The sequence below is a fragment of the Phodopus roborovskii genome, unplaced genomic scaffold (assembly GCF_943737965.1).
Source record: "Phodopus roborovskii unplaced genomic scaffold, PHOROB, whole genome shotgun sequence".
Classification (NCBI taxonomy): Eukaryota; Metazoa; Chordata; class Mammalia; order Rodentia; family Cricetidae; genus Phodopus; species Phodopus roborovskii.
In genome coordinates this window covers 3,450,617-3,467,776 of record NW_026125506.1, presented here as the reverse complement: position 1 = coordinate 3,467,776, position 17,160 = coordinate 3,450,617, and the positions used below count along the sequence as shown (strand labels likewise).

General features: G+C 54.4%; 1 protein-coding gene across 1 annotated transcript in view; it reads left to right on the top strand.

Annotated features, from left to right (window-relative positions):
- Positions 1 to 17,160, top strand: part of Ssh1 (slingshot protein phosphatase 1) — a 53,043-nt gene that overhangs the window by 20,280 nt on the left and 15,603 nt on the right. The window contains exons 3-10 of the mRNA XM_051176452.1: positions 1,918 to 2,021; positions 4,779 to 4,843; positions 5,230 to 5,351; positions 10,665 to 10,733; positions 11,738 to 11,803; positions 13,680 to 13,874; positions 15,110 to 15,203; positions 16,155 to 16,283. Coding sequence (XP_051032409.1) covers positions 1,918 to 2,021; positions 4,779 to 4,843; positions 5,230 to 5,351; positions 10,665 to 10,733; positions 11,738 to 11,803; positions 13,680 to 13,874; positions 15,110 to 15,203; positions 16,155 to 16,283 — 844 coding nt within the window. The remainder of the gene's footprint in view (positions 1 to 1,917; positions 2,022 to 4,778; positions 4,844 to 5,229; positions 5,352 to 10,664; positions 10,734 to 11,737; positions 11,804 to 13,679; positions 13,875 to 15,109; positions 15,204 to 16,154; positions 16,284 to 17,160) is intronic.

The window sequence follows — 17,160 nt, the reverse complement described above, 5'->3', positions numbered from 1 at the left end:
GGTTGGGGAGGGGATTCTACAGCCAGATAGGGGACAGCGCCTCTTACCTGCAGGGTGTCTACTGAGAGCCAGTGCCTCTCTTCCTGGAAGGGACTGAAACCGCAGAGATTCCTGTCTGTTTATAATCCTGGCTTCTTCAGTGGAGGTGTGTGATAGCTGTGTGTGCAAAGATATGAAGATGATCCCTCCTGTGTGAGTCTGTGACACGTGGTGTCACAGGGCCCGTTGCCAGCGTTCAAAGGTCGGTGTTTGACATGGCCGAGCTTAGCTCATTCATAATTCATAGTTGAACAGACTCTTTTTACCATGAGTTGGGTTTTTTTTCAACTTCTTTTATGACTTACTTCTTTTTTTAATTGTATGTGCATTGGTGTTTTGCTTGCGTGTATGTCTGTTGGAAGGGTGTCAGATCCCCTAGAACTGGAGTTAGAGGCAGTGGAGAGCTGTGGGTACTGGGAATTGAACCCTGGTCCTCTGGAAGCACACACAGCCTGTGCTCTTAACTACTGAGCCATCTCTTCAGCCTCGTACCATGAGAACTCAGTAAGAAAAAGTTCTTTTTTTTTTTTTTTTTTTTTTTTTTTTTTTTTTTATTATGACTCCACTGTCATAGAAGCCGCTGCTTGCATGCAAGTCCTTAGCACTTAGAATGCCATGCTGGTTTTAGCTTGCTTTGAGGTTGAGTCTAGATAGCCAGACTGGCTTGAATTCACAGTCCTGGCTTTTGAGGGCTGAGATGCAGGCCATGTAGCCACTCCCAACTTCCTCTGCAGGGTCCTTTAATTCTAGAGGACAACGTTTAGCCACTAACATTGGGTATCAGAGATGTGCGTTTTCATATTGTGCCATATTGTAGATAATACCTTCATTTCCCCAGGGATTCTTAAATTCAGGGTTTTGTTTTTGTTTTTTCGTTTTTGCTTTGTTTGTTTTTCAAGACAGGGACTCTCTGTGTAGCCTTGGCTGTCCTGGAACTCATTTTGCAGACCAGGCTGACCTCAAACTCACAGAGTTCATCCTGCCTCTGCCTATGCTGGGACTAAAGGTGTGCATCACCACCACTCACCTGAAGACTTTTTTATAATTTTCTCTGTGTGTGTGTGTGTGTGTGTGTGTGTGGTCTTTTGTCTGCATTAGTGATTGCACCATGTGCATGCTGTGCCCTCAGAGGCCAGAAGAAGGTGTGGGGTCCCCTGGAGCTGGAGTTACAGCAACCTCCATGTGGTTGCTGGAAACTGAGCCCAGGGCTCTTAACCACTGAACCATCTCTTCATTCCCTGAGAGAAGAAAATTGTTAGCCAAATTGTTAAGTGAAAAATTGCAAGAATGTGTTTTGTTGTTTTGTTCCTTCTTTGCCCTTTTGTGCATCCTAGCCTTATCACACGGGGCATGGGAAGGGATGTCCAAGGGCGTTTGTGTGTGTGAGAGAGAGACGGAGGTGTGTGTGTGGGGGGGGTGTCGATAGGGATTAATCCTGGGGTCATTTGTCTGTCAGTCAAATGCTCTACCATGCGGTGTTCCTAAGGACACAGATAACCTGGGAGATGTCATCTGTGTGTCCCCTGGGGGGGGGGGCTGCACCAGGAAATTAGTGGCTGGGCTGAAAGTTGTGGGGAGCCATCGGGCGGGGAGAGGAGTGTCAGAAGCAGAGGCCAACAGTGCAGCTTCAGAGTGAGCCGTGGGCTGTCACCTTCTGCTGCGGTGGGGTCTCCGTGTTACACCAAAGGCCTTGTCGCTTTCTATAGGGTTTGCTGTGCGCCTGAAGCGGCATTTGCTCCTGGGAACAGTGGTGGCAGCAGCCGTGCGGTTTCATGCCGTCGCATGTCCTAGCATGCCCTATGTGCTCCGTCTGCAGCATGTCTTGCCTGTGTGTCTCGAGAAATCACTCTAACCGGGCTCTGGTTTTGTTCTCCCCAGCTTGAGCGAGAGTTTTTTCATGGTGAAAGGAGCAGCCCTCTTCCTACAGCAGGGGAACAGCCCTCAGGGCCAGCGCAGCCTTCAGCACCCTCACAAGCATGCAGGTACGGGAGTCTTGAGGCTCTTAAAGTCGGGACCCTTTCTCTGCCGCGGGAGAACCTTCCACAGTTGGAGGGCCCACATCTGTACTCCCAGGACAAGGAAGCTGAGGCTGGAAAGTCGTAACTTCGGGGGCAGCCTGAGGCAAGACCCTGCTTCGAAAAAAAGCGAAACAAACATCAAGAAGAAAATTGTCTATAGAGGCATTATTGGGGAGATGGCACAGTTGGTAAAGCCCTTGCTTCAAGAGTAGGACCTGAGTTCAGATCCCAGGATCCCCATGTAGAAAAGGCCAGGTGTGATGGCTGTAGATTCGGGTGGGGCCTGAGGCCTCAGTGGCCAGCGAGAGGTCCTGTCGCATACAAAAGGCGAAAACTCCTGGTGAGCCAAGATTGTCCTCTGGCTTCCACGGACACACACACACACACACACACACACACACACACACACACACACACACCGTGTACCAGCCTTCCCAGTAGGTGGCACATGTGAGCTTTTGTGACTGTCACTTCAGTGACTTACAGTGCAATAAAGCTACAAGCAGCCACCTTTCTGTGTCTGGTGCTGTCTGTAACATACACAGCAATTCAAAGCTCAGGCTTGGCTTTCCCCTGTGAAACGCGTCCCTACCATGAGTGAGCTGGGTCAACAAGTACGAAGCCACTTTGTGTCAGACCTGAAAAGCTCATCTATGTGTCCCGTGGATGCACACAGGCAGGAAGATTGTCACTGGCTGGTTGGGTCTTCTGTCCTTGAAGCCCAGGACCTGTGGTGGGCATGGGAAGACTGGCTGGCTTCCCTCCTCCCTTTTCCTGTTGGATCCCTCACCACAGCGCAGAGTAATGAGAGGGTTAAGTCTGTGGGGTGGGGTCAGGCTCAGCCAGCCAGTGGGTGTAGGGTCTTGTGCTCCAGGCTTCCTCTCTCTGATCTGTGTGTGGATGTGAAGCTGGGATATCAGCAGTTTATTTATGTGTCAAATGCCTTTCTCCTTTGGACGGTTATCAGACATGGGGGTGGGGTTACTTTCATCTCTGTGATTTGGGCTGGATGGTGGGAGGGCCCAGGCAGACAAAGAACCAGCCCTTGGTGGTTGTGTATCTCCATGGCCTTGGGTCCCTAGTAGGCTCTTAAAGAGAAATCGGAGCAGGAAACTCCCATTGCGAGCTGCTATCTCCAGGGCAGCCCTGGCAGGAGGGAGGCTGTGTTCACACTTGAGTCCCGTTACTGGCAGGATCAGATAGGACACACTGTGGCTTTTTCTGCCTACGTCTTGCCAACCTTATTTATTGTGGGAAGAACAGTTAACTCGAGCTGTGTCCTTCCGACCAGAGAGAGGCAGGTTCCTAAAAGCCTTGTTTCCTCTGAGAGAGAGGAAATACCTTTTAGATGTCACACGTCCATGCCTTAAAAGGACAACATGCTTTTGCAGCAGGCACAGTGGCTGTGGCTTTCTGGGGCATTCGCTTACGTAAGCAGCGTTGTCCTTCAGGGTTCCCAGCGCGGAGAGAATGTTTCAGTCTTGCTGCGTCACTCTGGGCATGGGACCCAGGGCTGTGCACATACCAGACAAGTGCCATACCATGGAGCTGTACCCTCAGCCCCTATAGTGTAATTAAAACAAAACTAAAAACATCATTGGGCTCCTTCGGCGCTCTGCACACAATCGGAAAGGGTGACTCTCCTGAGTTATTTCTCAACCCTTCATCTGGGCGAGCATCTTCACAGATGAACCTTTCCTCAGAGGGCATGCGTGCCTCAGGGCATGGACGGGCAGGGCAGGGACCCCACATCTACTTCAGCAGCACTGTACCCTGGCCACGCCCTACTGTCCATCCTCCAGTGAGTTTGCTGCCTGGCCCTGCACACTCTCCAGACCCCAACCCAGGGGGACTTCCCAGAGAACTTCCCATCCAGACTGGATTATGTAGACTCTGTATCCAGAAAAGGGAGCTCAGTGGTTAGGGGTGAGCATTGCTTTTGCAGAGGACCGAAGTTCGGTTTTCAGCATCCTTATCGGGCGGCTCACAGCCGTCCGTAACTGTAGTTCCAGAAGATCCGATGTTCTCTTCTGGACTCTGCAGGCAACTGCATGTAGACATACACATACCCCATCACCACCACACATACACATAAAAGTCTTTCAAAAATGGACTGCAGGGGTGGAAGAGGAAATATGGGCTGGAGAGATGGCTGAGCACTTAAGAGCACTGACGCCTCTTCCCAAGGACCTGGGTTCAATTCCTAGCACCCAGTTGTGGTGGCTCACAACTGTCTGTAACTCCACTTCCAGTGACCCAACACGCTCACACAGACATGCATGAAGGCAAAACACCAGTGCACACAAAATTACACAAAAGCTACTTTGTCGGGCTGAAGAGATGGCTCAGAGGTTAAAAGCCCTGGCTGCGCTTCCAGAGGACCCATGTTCAATTCTCAGCCCCCACGTGGCAGCCCACAACTGTCTGTAACTCCAGTTCCAGGGGATACAACACCCTCCCACCAATGCATATAAAATAAAAATTTTATAGATATAGATATATAGATATAGATAGTTAGGCTATGGTGGTGCACACCTTTAATGCCTTTAATCCCAGCATTCGGGAGGCAGAGGCAGGCAGATCTCTGTGGGTTCAAGGCCAGCCTGGTCTACAAAGCTACACAGAGAAACCCTGTCTCTAAAAAAGAAAGTACCCCTGAGCACTGTCACCCTGGCCCTTGGGATCAACCTTGCCTTAAGCCTCTCCTTGCTGGCCCCACAGGTGACCTGCCCCAGCACCTCCAAGTAATGATCAACCTTCTGCGCTGTGAAGACAGAATCAAGCTGGTGAGAGCTCAGGGTGGGCACTAGAGCCCTCCTCTACCATGATTCCCTTCTCTCACAATGCTGACCAGAGCCGGGGCGCTCAGCGGGGGTGGCTTCGCTGGGATGCATGACACCCTCGGTTCTGTGCCTAGCACCCCAGAGGGGCCAGTAGAGATGTCAGGTCTCCGTGACATCTGTCCTACATGTGGGTGTGGCGTGTACATTTCACCCGTGTGCCCGGTACACAGCTGGCTGTCCCTGTGCCAGGCACACGCTCTCTCTGGTCCTGCTATCAAGCACTTAGTTTCCATTTCTTCCCCGATTTGTGGGTGGGGGTCAAGAACCGAAAGCCCTTGGTCTTGATTTGGTGGATGGGGCAGACATTGAGGTGACACCCCCCTCCACAGGCTGTACGCCTAGAGAGCGTCTGGACCGACCGCGTCCGCTACATGGTCGTGGTATACACCAGCGGGCGCCAGGACACCGAGGAGAACATTTTGCTGGGAGTTGACTTTTCCAGTAAGGAGAGGTGAGTCTCAGGGTGGCATTTCCCGTCAGAGCAGGAGATGGGTCACTGTTGGGAAAAGGCTTTCCTGGAGTCCTGGGCTGAGCCCCTCTGGAGGATGGGGGTCCACCAAGGCTCTGGGAGTAGGGCCTGCTTTTCCAGTGCACACTGCCCAGAGCGGCAGGACGGGGGCATGGGACTGGTCTCTGATACTCTACCAAAGTACCCGGCAGTTTGTAGAAGAAAGGTGTTTATTCGGCCTGCTGTTTCAGCCTCTCTTTGGCCCTGAGGATGTCAGGCAGGAGGCCGGCTGCAGCGGGAGCCAGGCTGAGGCAGCTTTCATCCCTTGTGAGGGTGAAAACCGGTGCCACCCTCCTCCAGGTCTCAGCTCCTAAGTGTCCCACTTCCTCGGTGCCGCAGATTTGGGGACCCGGTTTCGTAAAGATCTGGGGGAGTCCTCAAACTTGTAAAGGCATCCCACACAGGGATGCTTCCTGGGGGTGTGACAGTGAGCATCAGAGGACAAGCCGGGTGGGGTGGGGATCTTCCGTGGATTGACGCGTCCTTGTGTGAAAGAGGTTTGCAGTCCTGGGGAGGGGGGGACTGGAGGCCAAGGAAATTCCATTGTGACCGACCCTATTGTGGCATGAAACGATGCGTGTGTGGGAGGTCGTTGCAAACGCTAGATCCTGCTCACTGATGAGTGGATGGGGCTCTGTCCTACCCTGTGTGGGAGGCACAGGCCAGGCCCCGGGTCACCCGAGATGCCACAGCACACATTGCGCTTAGCACCGAAAGACCATGCCACCGCCAGGAAGTCGAGAGGATTAGCGATGACATAGTGCCTGGCTCCTGTCAGAGCACAAGCAGGTGACTGGTGCCAAGATGGGATTTAAGTTCCAGGAGGCAGCATGTGTGGTGAGGCCCGGTGTGTGGGACGGCAGGTGGACCTGAGCTGTGGTTTGGGCCCCGGAGGTCACATGACCGCAGTTGGGGTTTGTGTGACTAAGCAGCTGTGTCATAGGCTGGTGACCAGGCTGCCCTCCTTTTGCATGAGAATGAAAACAAAGGGTATGAAGTCACTTTGTGACTTCCCTCCCCTGCCTCCTGGCACCCTGAGCAAGTTTGCTGCCGCACAAGGAAGGGAGGAGCCGGCCTGTGGCTTTGTGTGCTGGGGGAGGTCTGGACGAACAGCCAGTGTGTTGTTCATTGGTAGAGCATCTCAGAAGAGCTGCTGCACGCACGCAGTGTGGGGGCTGTAGGGTGCTGTGGGGTGTCGGCCAGAAGGTGCTCACAGGAGTGGGCGCCTGTGTGTGTGCACCTGTGTGTATGTGTGTGTGTGCCTGTGTGTATGTGACTGTGCTGTATGTGTGTGTCTGTCTATGTGTGTGCCTCTGTGTATGTATGTGTATGTGTGTGCACACCTGTGTGTGCCTGTGACTGTGTGTATGTCTGCCTGTGTGTATGTGTCTATGTGTGCCTGTGTGTGTCTGTCTGTGTCTGCCTGTCTCTGTGTGTGTGTGTCTGTCTGTGTGTGTGTGTGTGTGTGTGTGTGTGTGTGTGTGTGTGTGTGTAAAACTCATGATCCCCCTGCTTCAGCTTTTCAGGCTAGAGCATTAGTGTTTGGCAGTGTCAAAGTTAGTTTTCCGATGATGGCCCAGCCCTGTAGGAATCTTCTGGGACAGGAACTTTTCTCACTACATAGAGATCATTCTGGTAACCTATTCCGTTCCTGAACAGGGGCCTGTCTCCTGTAGCCTGTACCCCCATGTAGTAGTAGTTTCCTCTCAGACTGCCAGCCTGCTAGTAATGACACGGAGACTTACTAATATGAAAGCTCCGCCTTAGCTTAGACCCTTCCCACTAGCTCTTATAAATTAACCTGTTTGTAATAATCTGCATCCTGCCCATCCTGCTCCATGTTGCCTCCCATCTCTGCCATGCCTAGAATCCTCTCTCTCTCTCTCTCTCTTTCTCTCTCTCTCTCTCTCTCTCTCTCTCTTTCTCTCTGCCTAGACGTTCTGCCTATACCTCCTGCCTAGCTATTGGCTGTTGAGGTTTTTATTACACCAGTGATAGCAATTCGCCTTCACACAGCACACAAATATCCCACAAAACCCCCATTTTGACCCTTGCTGCGGAAGCCTCACAGGAGCCCTGGTCACCTCTGTCTGTGTAGCAGAGCAGAGGATGTTGCTGCCACCTGGTTCATCCCGTGCACCCCATGGGTAATGGCCTGGTCCTCACTGTACGTCAGAGGCTCAGAGAAGCTGAGTGGATGCAGCAGGGGCCACTCAGGATGTAGCGGGGAGGACTCAGGGGATGCACATGACAGACCTAAGTATGACTTCACCAAGATCCAGTTTGCTGAGGCCAGTGAGTTTCCTGGGCTTTCTCACAGAGCACTGGTGAGGGGGTTCGACCCCCAAACACTACGTTACTACAGAGTCCCCCCTCATGATGGATGCTGACCTCCTGGCGACTGCGTCATGTAGGCGGCTTTTAGTCAGCCATTGGCTGGCTTCCTTGCACAGTCTGGCATCTCCCGAGGTCATAAGGGGAGTTGGGGGAGGGGTGACAGCTAGAATACCGGTGCCATCTGCTGGCCCTACCAGGCAGTTAGTTCTCTTTACCGACGTCCCGGCTGCCCCTGCATGCCCCTGCACTGCACTGTTCTGGTCGCCGTGGCACAGGGGCAAGGTCCAAGAACGGCATCTTTGTGATCCAAGGAGACGGCGCTGGACCACACTGTGTCTTCCCTGATGTTTGCCATTCCCCTGTGCATTCCTTGCTTGCTCACTCATTTGGGGACCTGTGTGTGCACTTGTTAGCCCTTGCCATGTGCTGGGGTGCAGCCCTGTCACGGGAGATGTGGCCTCTGCAGTTGCAGCCCAAGGCATGCTCGTATGCACCCAGCTTCCTGCCTGCAGCTGCAGTCTGTGGCCTCACGCCCTCACGCCCGCCCATTCTGATGCGCCCTGCCTTTCCTTGCTACCTCTTGGCAGTCTTGCTTTGGTTCTTAAGGGACCCTCTCTCCCTGTGGTCATCTGACCTCTGCTGTATGTTCAGTGCCTTTCTGTCTAGGCCCTGAGCTAGAGATACAGCCTGGCTGCAGGGTCAACCCCAGGGAAGTTGTAGATCTCTGCAGATCTGGAGAGATGGCTCGGTGGTTAAGAGCTCTGGTTGCTCTCCCAGAGGTCCTGAGTTCAATTCCCGGCACCCACATGGCTGCTCACAACTGCCTCATAACTGTAGTCCCTCGAGATCTGGTGCCCTCTACTGGCGTGCAGGCGAAACACTTGTTCACAGAAGATGGTAAAAATAGAAAGAGGCTGGTGAGAAACTGAAGCCTTTTCTGCCATGGGGGATACGTAACAGGATACATGTTCTCTGTCACCGGACATGTGTCCTCACGTGTCCTCACGGAGGGGGCGTGTCAGGACAGGACTGGCCTTCTCAACTGCTTCGATAGGTCCTGGGTACCATTCTATAGGTCCTAGGACATTAGGAGTCCTAATGTCCCTGGGCCTCCCCAGCAGCCACCGCCCTGCCAGTGTGAAGGTTTCCCTCTTTCCCTGGATTCTCGCCATGCGAGTCTGTTTTCCTGGAGTTCAGTAAGCGTTGCCTCCTGATAGTGTTCTCATGGGTTCCCTGCGAGGACTGTGTTACAAAGGCAGTGTTGGAGCCCTGGTGGCCGCAGGCGCCTCCTTAGACCTTCTCGGGGCTGGCCTGGGGTTAACTTGTTTGCAGTATGCCGCCCTCCACCCATCATCTTTTCCCCGAATTTGGAAAGATCTTCCAAAGCCGCTCCCCTCTCGAGCCTGTGTCTCCTGGCGGGCCCAGCTTCAGCTGGCTTCTTCGTCCTTAACCCGAGGGGACCTGCCACCTGCGCCCTTCTCCCAGTCGCTCCCACGAGCGCCCTCCTTCAGCGCCATGTGTCACTGGTGAAGATGCAGTTTCCCTAACGCAGCCCCGCCCCACTTCCTGTGTGCCACCCCAGAGCTGCCTTTCGCGGTCCAACTTCACGGAGTGCGTGGGAGTGCCGGAGAGTCACAGCAGTGGCGACCGTGGAGACGCTCTTGAATTCGTGGGACTGTTGCCGTAAATGTCACGGCCACGTAGTGCGCTGGGCCCTAGTCCTCCAGGGACACCTGTCCTTTGCTGTGCCGGAAACCCACTTTCTCCCACGTTGCTGTGTCTGAAGGAGGCCAGTTGATGGAACGGCCTCGGGTAGACAGTTTCAGCTTCCCCTGGGAGGTTCCAGACCTGCCAACACATCCCAGGGCGCGTACCCAAGCCTTCTGGGGCATCATGGCCTTGGCACAGCCCAGCATTGTTCAGAGCCCTGTGGGGCTCAGCACACGCCTCATATTGCAGCCCCCCAAAGGCGACAGAGGGAACCCTTTACAGATGGGTAGGACGGACTGCAAGAGGGAAAAATGGGAATTTACCAACCCAGATGCTGAGTCCAGTTTAACCCGAAGCCTTAAAACTTCTTCCCCACAGATACCGAAAGGCAGGATGGCGCAAGGTAGCTCTGGAGAGGGAATCAGCCCCCTGAACCCCAAGCTCCTGTCACCAGGCACAGGAGGGGGTAACATTCCACCCTTCATCCCCCCCCCCACTCTCCCTCACCACTACCCCTGCTCCCAGAGCCCTAAGTCATGTAGAAATAGACGCTTGGAATTCCTGAGCGCCGAGGCTGCCCTGGCACAGTTGCCGCTGTTTCTCAAAAGCCAGCTCTTCAAATGCCTGAAGGGTTTGCATACAATCTGAGAGCCCCTCTGATAAACCTTCCTCTCTGTCTGCCATTGGCGCCAGTCTCTGAAGTTGGTGAGGATCATTTCACTGCTAGGATGGGCAAAGCAGGACCGGATTGAGCTAGTTTGTAAAGTGGCTGCAACACAAAAGTTAGGACACAGAACCCTGAACAGTGGAGGTGCGGGCCCTCCCATCTCCTGTCTCCTGTTACCTGGGACGGAAGCTGGAGGGGCTGTCACTACTTGCCCGTGCACTGCAGCTGGATGTGACACTCTACCCTCCGCCCCATCAGGTGCTTGCCCCAGGACACTGAGGGCCTCTGTAGTTGTGGAGTTACAGCCACAGGACCACGGTTTAGATCCTTTGTAAGTCCCACTAGCAGGGACCCTCCAGTCCTATGTCTTCTAGAATGCAGGTGTGAATGGACACAGCCCGGGAGCCCTCTGCCATACAGATGCCACAGTTGGTGCCAGTCCGGGTTGTCGTAGCCAGGAGCTGCTAGGCAGAGGCTAAGGGAAGACCGACCACGTGTACGCAGGCAGACACTGACTCCGACATCTTCTCTTTCTGTTGTAGCAAAAGCTGCACCATCGGGATGGTCCTTCGGCTGTGGAGCGACACCAAGATCCACCTTGACGGGGATGGGTATGGAGACATCTGAAAGATCCTTTCTTGGGGCTGGAGAGATGGCTCAGGGGCTCGGAGTGCCAGCTGCTCTTGCAGAGGACCTGGGTGTGGTTCCCAGCGCCAGTGTGGTGGCTCACGGCCACCCGTAACTTCAGTTCTAGTTCCACAGACTCCCCCTTTTGGCCTCTGTGTGCAACAGGCATGCACTTGATACACAGACATACGTGTGTGCAAACACACATAGACACACATTTTGCCTGTGCACTGAAGGACAGACAGAGCCCATACAATAAGAGAAACACATATTCACAGCGTACAGAAGGACCTCCCCCCCCCCCCCCACACACACACATCAACTCATCGACTCTGGGTGTCCTTTAGGGATTTAGCGCAGGAAATACCACTGCAGGGGGGGTGTCTCACAGCAAGTCTTGCTCTGTTGTTGGATAAGTCACTCTGGGCCCTCCCTCCCAGGGCGGTGACCCAGGAGCACACGGGTGAGCCAGTCACCACAGGGTAACTCACATTTGGGGTGACAGGTGCCGTTCTGGGGGCTGTGGAGGAAGCATTGCCACCTCAGCCTGGGCAGGTTGGGGGCTGCAGAGCTGTCCATGGTGCCTGCACTTAAGCCCGGGGAAGTAATGCGATGGGAAGTTGCTCTCGCAGTAGGGTTCTGGGGTGGCCTCGCAGGGAGAGCAGAGGGAAAGATAAAAAGGTCTGCTCAGTGGAAGTACTGGGATATTTTTTTTTTAACTTATTTTTACGTAAAAGAAAGAGGTGAGTGTGTGTTTGTGACAGGTGAGGGTACCCTGCTCACACTCGGCTTGGGGACACGCCCTGGTCAGTAGTTTTCTCTGCTTTTGCCTCTGTGTAATGTGGCAGACATCTCTGCCGTCCCTAGTCAGACAGCAGAAGGCATGCTGGTCCCCAGTCTGGGGTGGGGCTGCACCCAGAGTCTGGAAGTGACTTGACTGAAAGCTTGGATTCTCAGGATGTCTGTCTTTCCTGTTTCCCTCTCTCAGCGGCTTCAGTGTGAGCACAGCAGGCAGAATGCACATCTTCAAGCCCGTGTCTGTGCAGGCCATGTGGTGAGTGTCTCGGGGGGGACAGTGAACTCCTTAGAAGTATTTTCTACCTAATAGCACAGATTTAAAAAAATCACCTCTGCGTGTGTGTGTGTGCGTGTGCGTGTGCGTGTGCGTGTGCGTGTGCGTGTGTGTGTTATGCCCGAGGATTTTTGCATGAGCAGCACAAGTTTTGCATTTGACTGTTGACACTGAGCATTTTTTCCCATGCAGTCCATACTTTCATGTCTTTGCTGGGAACTGTTCTATTTAAATTCTTTACCCAGTTACAAAATGTATTAGCGTTGAAGATGAACCTTTACCTGTTGACCTGGCATAAATTCACTTATTCCTTCTACCTGGCACTCAGTAGGTGCTGTGTTTGTGCAGGGTTGGGCCAGGCACTCTGCTCCACTGGAGTGGTGAGTGGCAAGGGGGTCATAGTACAAACCTGAGTCCCTCCCAGAGTTTAAAGCGTATTGAAGGGAGGTGGTTTCGCACATGTGAACGGACTTGTACGTCATGCCAAGACAGCTGGCGGTGTTCTCAGGTGGTCAGGCCTCATTGCTAGCAGTAAGGCCTGGATCCAGGGAAGGGGAGGGCTTCCTCGACCCTCTGTGGTGACTGAGGATGGCGATGTCCACAGCTTCCTGAGCCAGCCTCCTCGTATAACTCTGTCTCAGCTGTGTCCGGCCTGGGCTCCCGGGGCCACATACTCACTGTGGGTGTGGCTCAGCAGGTTTGTAGCCGACAGTGCCGTACTGCAGTGTCAAAGTTGGACATTCCTGTGAGCGAAACGTTTGTGTAAAAGTGCATCAGGGCAGTCGGAATAAACGAGGGAAAACTTGGAGCTCAACGGGCATCGGATAAGCATTTCCAAATGACTCCTCTTGTCCAGGGCGGGGAGAGTCCCCGAGAGCTCTCTCCCGGGTCACATCTGGGTCTGTGTCCATCCCCTCCTCTGTTACGCTGCTCTGGCCCAGTTCATCTGAGGTGGGTGCGGTAACTGAGTCAGTGTCCCGAAGGGTGAACAAACCAGCAGGTGGCCCACAAATGTTTCTTGGGGTAACTGCTGCCTTTTTTCTCCCTAGCCAAGTTTATCATCACCATCATCATCTTGGCTTGGTTTTGCCCACTTTAAAAAAAAAAAAATCTTAAACCGAATTTAATAAACATTGGCTCAAGTTCATTCCTTCAACCAGCCTAGCCAGTAGGACAGGTAGAATTAGGGAGTGAGGCTACCTGCAGTGTCTGTGTCCCATCACGTAAACCCTCACCCTTCAGGGGTTTCTTCTGCCTTGGCCGACACCTCCTTCCCTTGACAGCCTGTTTGCTGAAGTTTTTCAGCCTGAATTCTTTTTTTCCCAAAGAAGTAAAAGAGGCTGATTAAATAAAACACACACATTTTTATACCCTAAGGCCCTAAGATGTTACACACTGAGGTGGTGTGGCGGGGGGGGGGGGGGGGATCTGCAGGTGGACTCGGGAGCCCTGCTATTCTTTGAAGACCTTTATCTCCCACCATTAGGCTCCTGGAATACAGCCCCACTGTACTCTGGGGATGCTGTGACTTCAGAAGCAGACCTGGCATCTTTGGAGTTGGTTGCTGGAATGTGACCCAGCCAGCTTGGAAGAGTTAGGGGCAGCGGGGTGGGGCCCGCTGCTGGTGTTTATTCCCTCCTTTGGAAGTGGAGAGGGATATGCTGTCCACTTGTGAGCCTGGTTGACCCAGCCTCTGGGACCTGACAGCCGTACCTGGCTGTCGTGTGTCCCTCACACCTTGTGGGCAGAAGGAGCCCTCTCCGAGCTCCTGTTCCACTACTGCAAGCTCCTGTTCCGCTACCGCGAAGTGAGTTGCAGAACCCAAGCCCCTGGCCCTGAGCGTCTGTCTCCTCCCCAGGTCTGCCCTGCAAGTGCTTCACAAGGCCTGTGAGGTGGCCCGGAGGCATAACTACTTTCCTGGGGGCGTGGCGCTCATCTGGGCCACCTACTATGAGAGCTGCATCGGCTCTGAGCAGAGCTGCATTAATGAGTGGAACGCCATGCAGGACCTGGAGTCCACGAGGCCGGACTCCCCAGCGCTGTTTGTGGACAAGTATGTGCAGGGGCTGCCTCCCCACACTGCTCAACACCAGGTCCCCTCAGGGCCACACTGGGCCCCTCGGGGTCACACTGGGCATCTCAGGGCCACACTGGGCATCTCGGGGCCACACTGGGCATCTCGGGGTCACACTGGTCATCTCGGGGTCATACTGGGCCCTCAGGGTCACACTGGGCCCCTCGGGGGTCACACTGGGCCCCTCGGGGGTCACACTGGGAATCTCAGGGTCACACTGGGAATCTCAGGGCCACACTGGGCATCTCGGGGTCACACTGGGCATCTCAGGGTCACACTGGGCCCCTCAGGGCCACACTGGGCATCTCAGGGTCACACTGGGCATCTCGGGGTCACACTGGGCATCTCAGGGTCATACTGGGCCCTCAGGGTCACACTGGGCCCCTCGGGGGTCACACTGGGCCCCTCGGGGCCACACTGGGCATCTCGGGGTCACACTGGGCATCTCAGGGCCACACTGGGTCCCCAGGGTCACACTGGGCATCTCAGGTCACACTGGGCATCTCAGGTCACACTGGGCCCTCAGGGTCATACTGGGCCTCTTGGGGCCACACTGGGCATCTCAGGGTCACACTGGGCCTCTTGGGGTCACACTGGGCATCTCAGGGTCACACTGGGCCTCTTGGGGTCACACTGGGCATCTCAGGGCCACACTGGGCATCTCGGGGTCACACTGGGCATCTCCGGGTCACACTGGGCCCCTCTGGGTCACACTGGGCATCTCGGGGTCACACTGGGCATCTCGGGGTCACACTGGGCCCTCAGGGTCATACTGGGCCTCTTGGGGCCACACTGGGCATCTCAGGGTCACACTGGGCCTCTTGGGGTCACACTGGGCATCTCAGGGTCACACTGGGCATCTCAGGGTCACACTGGGCCTCTTGGGGTCACACTGGGCATCTCAGGGCCACACTGGGCATCTCGGGGTCACACTGGGCCCCTCTGGGTCACACTGGGCCCCTCGGGGTCACACTGGGCATCTCGGGGTCACACTGGGCCCCTCGGGGTCACACTGGGCCCCTCGGGGTCACACTGGGTCCCTCGGGGTCACACTGGGCATCTCAGGGCCATACTTCCCTGCAGCCCCTTGACTGACATCCCCTTCCTGAGTACAACTTTTAGCCTGAGTCAGTGGTTCTAACCAGTGGTTCTCAGCATTCTCTCTGAGGCCTCTTTCTCACAGTTCTGCAGCTTCCCATACATTTTCTTCCTAGGCCAACCGAGGGGGAGAGAACCGAGCGTCTCATTAAAGCCAAGCTCCGCAGCATCATGATGAGCCAGGACCTCGAAAATGTGACTTCTAAGGAAGTAAGAGCCCCCTCCAGTCGTCCCCCAACCCACCCATAGCAGGCCCGAGCCCAGTCCACATTTGTCTTCTCGGTTCCCAGCAGAAGCGGGCCTCGCACCCTCTGGCTTTCCCGTGCATCCGTTTGTCCACCCTGGGAGGCTCCCCTGCGCTTTGTCCTGAGGTGGCACTAAGGCTGTGGAGGGCCCAGGCTTAGACTTAGGCAGTAGTTTGACTCTGGAGACCATGAGCTGTTACTGGCCCTCTCCGAGCCCTAGGGACAGTTGTAGAAGGTTCCCCCGGGAAGCTTAGCCTTCTGTGCCCTCTCTGGCTTTTGTGTCCCCTCAGCCTTGTGCCATACAGGAGATTCCAACGAATCTCAGGCCGTTCCCTCTGCCGTGGTCGGCTTTTTGTTTTGTCCATTGCTTTGGGGTGGGGTGGGGGCGCTGTGGGAATTGGAAAAATGGCTGGCTCCTTGGTTAAGAGCATTAGCTGTTACAGACCATCTGAGTTCCATTCCCACAAGATAGCTCAGGACCGGCTGTAACACCATCACCAGGAGAGCTGACGCCCTCTGCTGGCCTCTTTAATTGATTAGTACTTAAAAAAAAAAAAAACCATGCTGTGATACCTTCTCCAACGGGAAAGTGACTTTACCTTCTCATTGCATTTGTTACCTAATTGTGAAAGTGTAAGTGTTTTAAACTCAGTAGACAAGATCTTGGGGGTTGGGGATCAGATTTCCTTGTTGAAAACAGTGGGTTTCCTCCGGTTGGGTTAAGTTGGAGGTGAGTGAATGCCTGCAGCCCGCACAGATGTGCTGCCTGTCCAAACGATTACCCTGGGCAAACAGAAGAGGACAAACTCGCCCCTTTTGTAAACGGTTAGCACCACACAGAGGTGGGCGGCTCCTCCAGCTGATCAACCCGAGTAGGCTCCACCCCAGCATCACAGATGCTCTGTCCCGCCCACAGATCCGCAACGAGCTAGAGAAGCAAATGAACTGCAATCTGAAAGAATTCAAGGAGTTCATCGATAACGAGATGTTGCTCATCTTGGGACAGATGGACAAGCCCTCCCTTATCTTCGACCATCTTTATCTTGTAAGAGCCACGCCCCTCTCCCCTTCTCCATAATGGAATCTGCCTTACGTGCTTACAAAGCCCACAGCTGTGGGCTCTTCCCCTCTGAGCCCTGCTCCCAGAGCCCGCTGAAGGGTCTCCCACATCGTGTTACCCGTGCTGCCCGTGCGCCTCCGGCTCAGTGTCTTCCGGTCGTAAATCTCCACAGAAGGCAACTGGCCAGATTTCAAAGCCAGGCAGGTTACTAAAATTAGCCAGGGGACCATGAAGTCCAGTTGAAAGTCAGACCTAGCAAGGCTAAGGTCCCCTCTGCCACCTCACCTGCCTTATGGCCCATGGTGAGTCATCTTGGCACTGCACATCTCGGGGTGATTGAATAAGACAGGTCCTGGAGGAGACAAGTACAGCTTTTGAACATGAATGTAACTATGGTTAGAAGAGAAAAGGTCTGTTACCGGAGCTGAGGGAAGGTGGCATTGGCCACTGAGGGGGCAGCCACTTGCCTCTGTCAGTACATGAACACGCATACACATATGCATGTGTGGGCTTTTAGTGGGAACAGAGGGGTTTTGAGACAGGGGCTCACTCTAGCTCAGGCTAGCCCAGAATTTGTGATCTGCCGCCTCAGGCTCCTGAGCGTTGAATGTATATATTTTTACGTTCTTGTTTATATGGGAATCTGCCTGTGTGCAGACTCCCTGCCTTACCCATTGAGATGGGAATGTGTGGGTTTGGATAGCTTCGAAAGACAGGTACAGGGTGCGCTGGCAGCGTTACCAGAGCAATGGGGCGCCCTCCTCCACCTTCTCCACTAGGCGGTGGTCCTGGCCAGAGGGCTCCCAGCTTTCATGGAGCTGCCCGGGTTTGGGGAAGCTTGGTGCCTTGTGTCGTTCTTTCC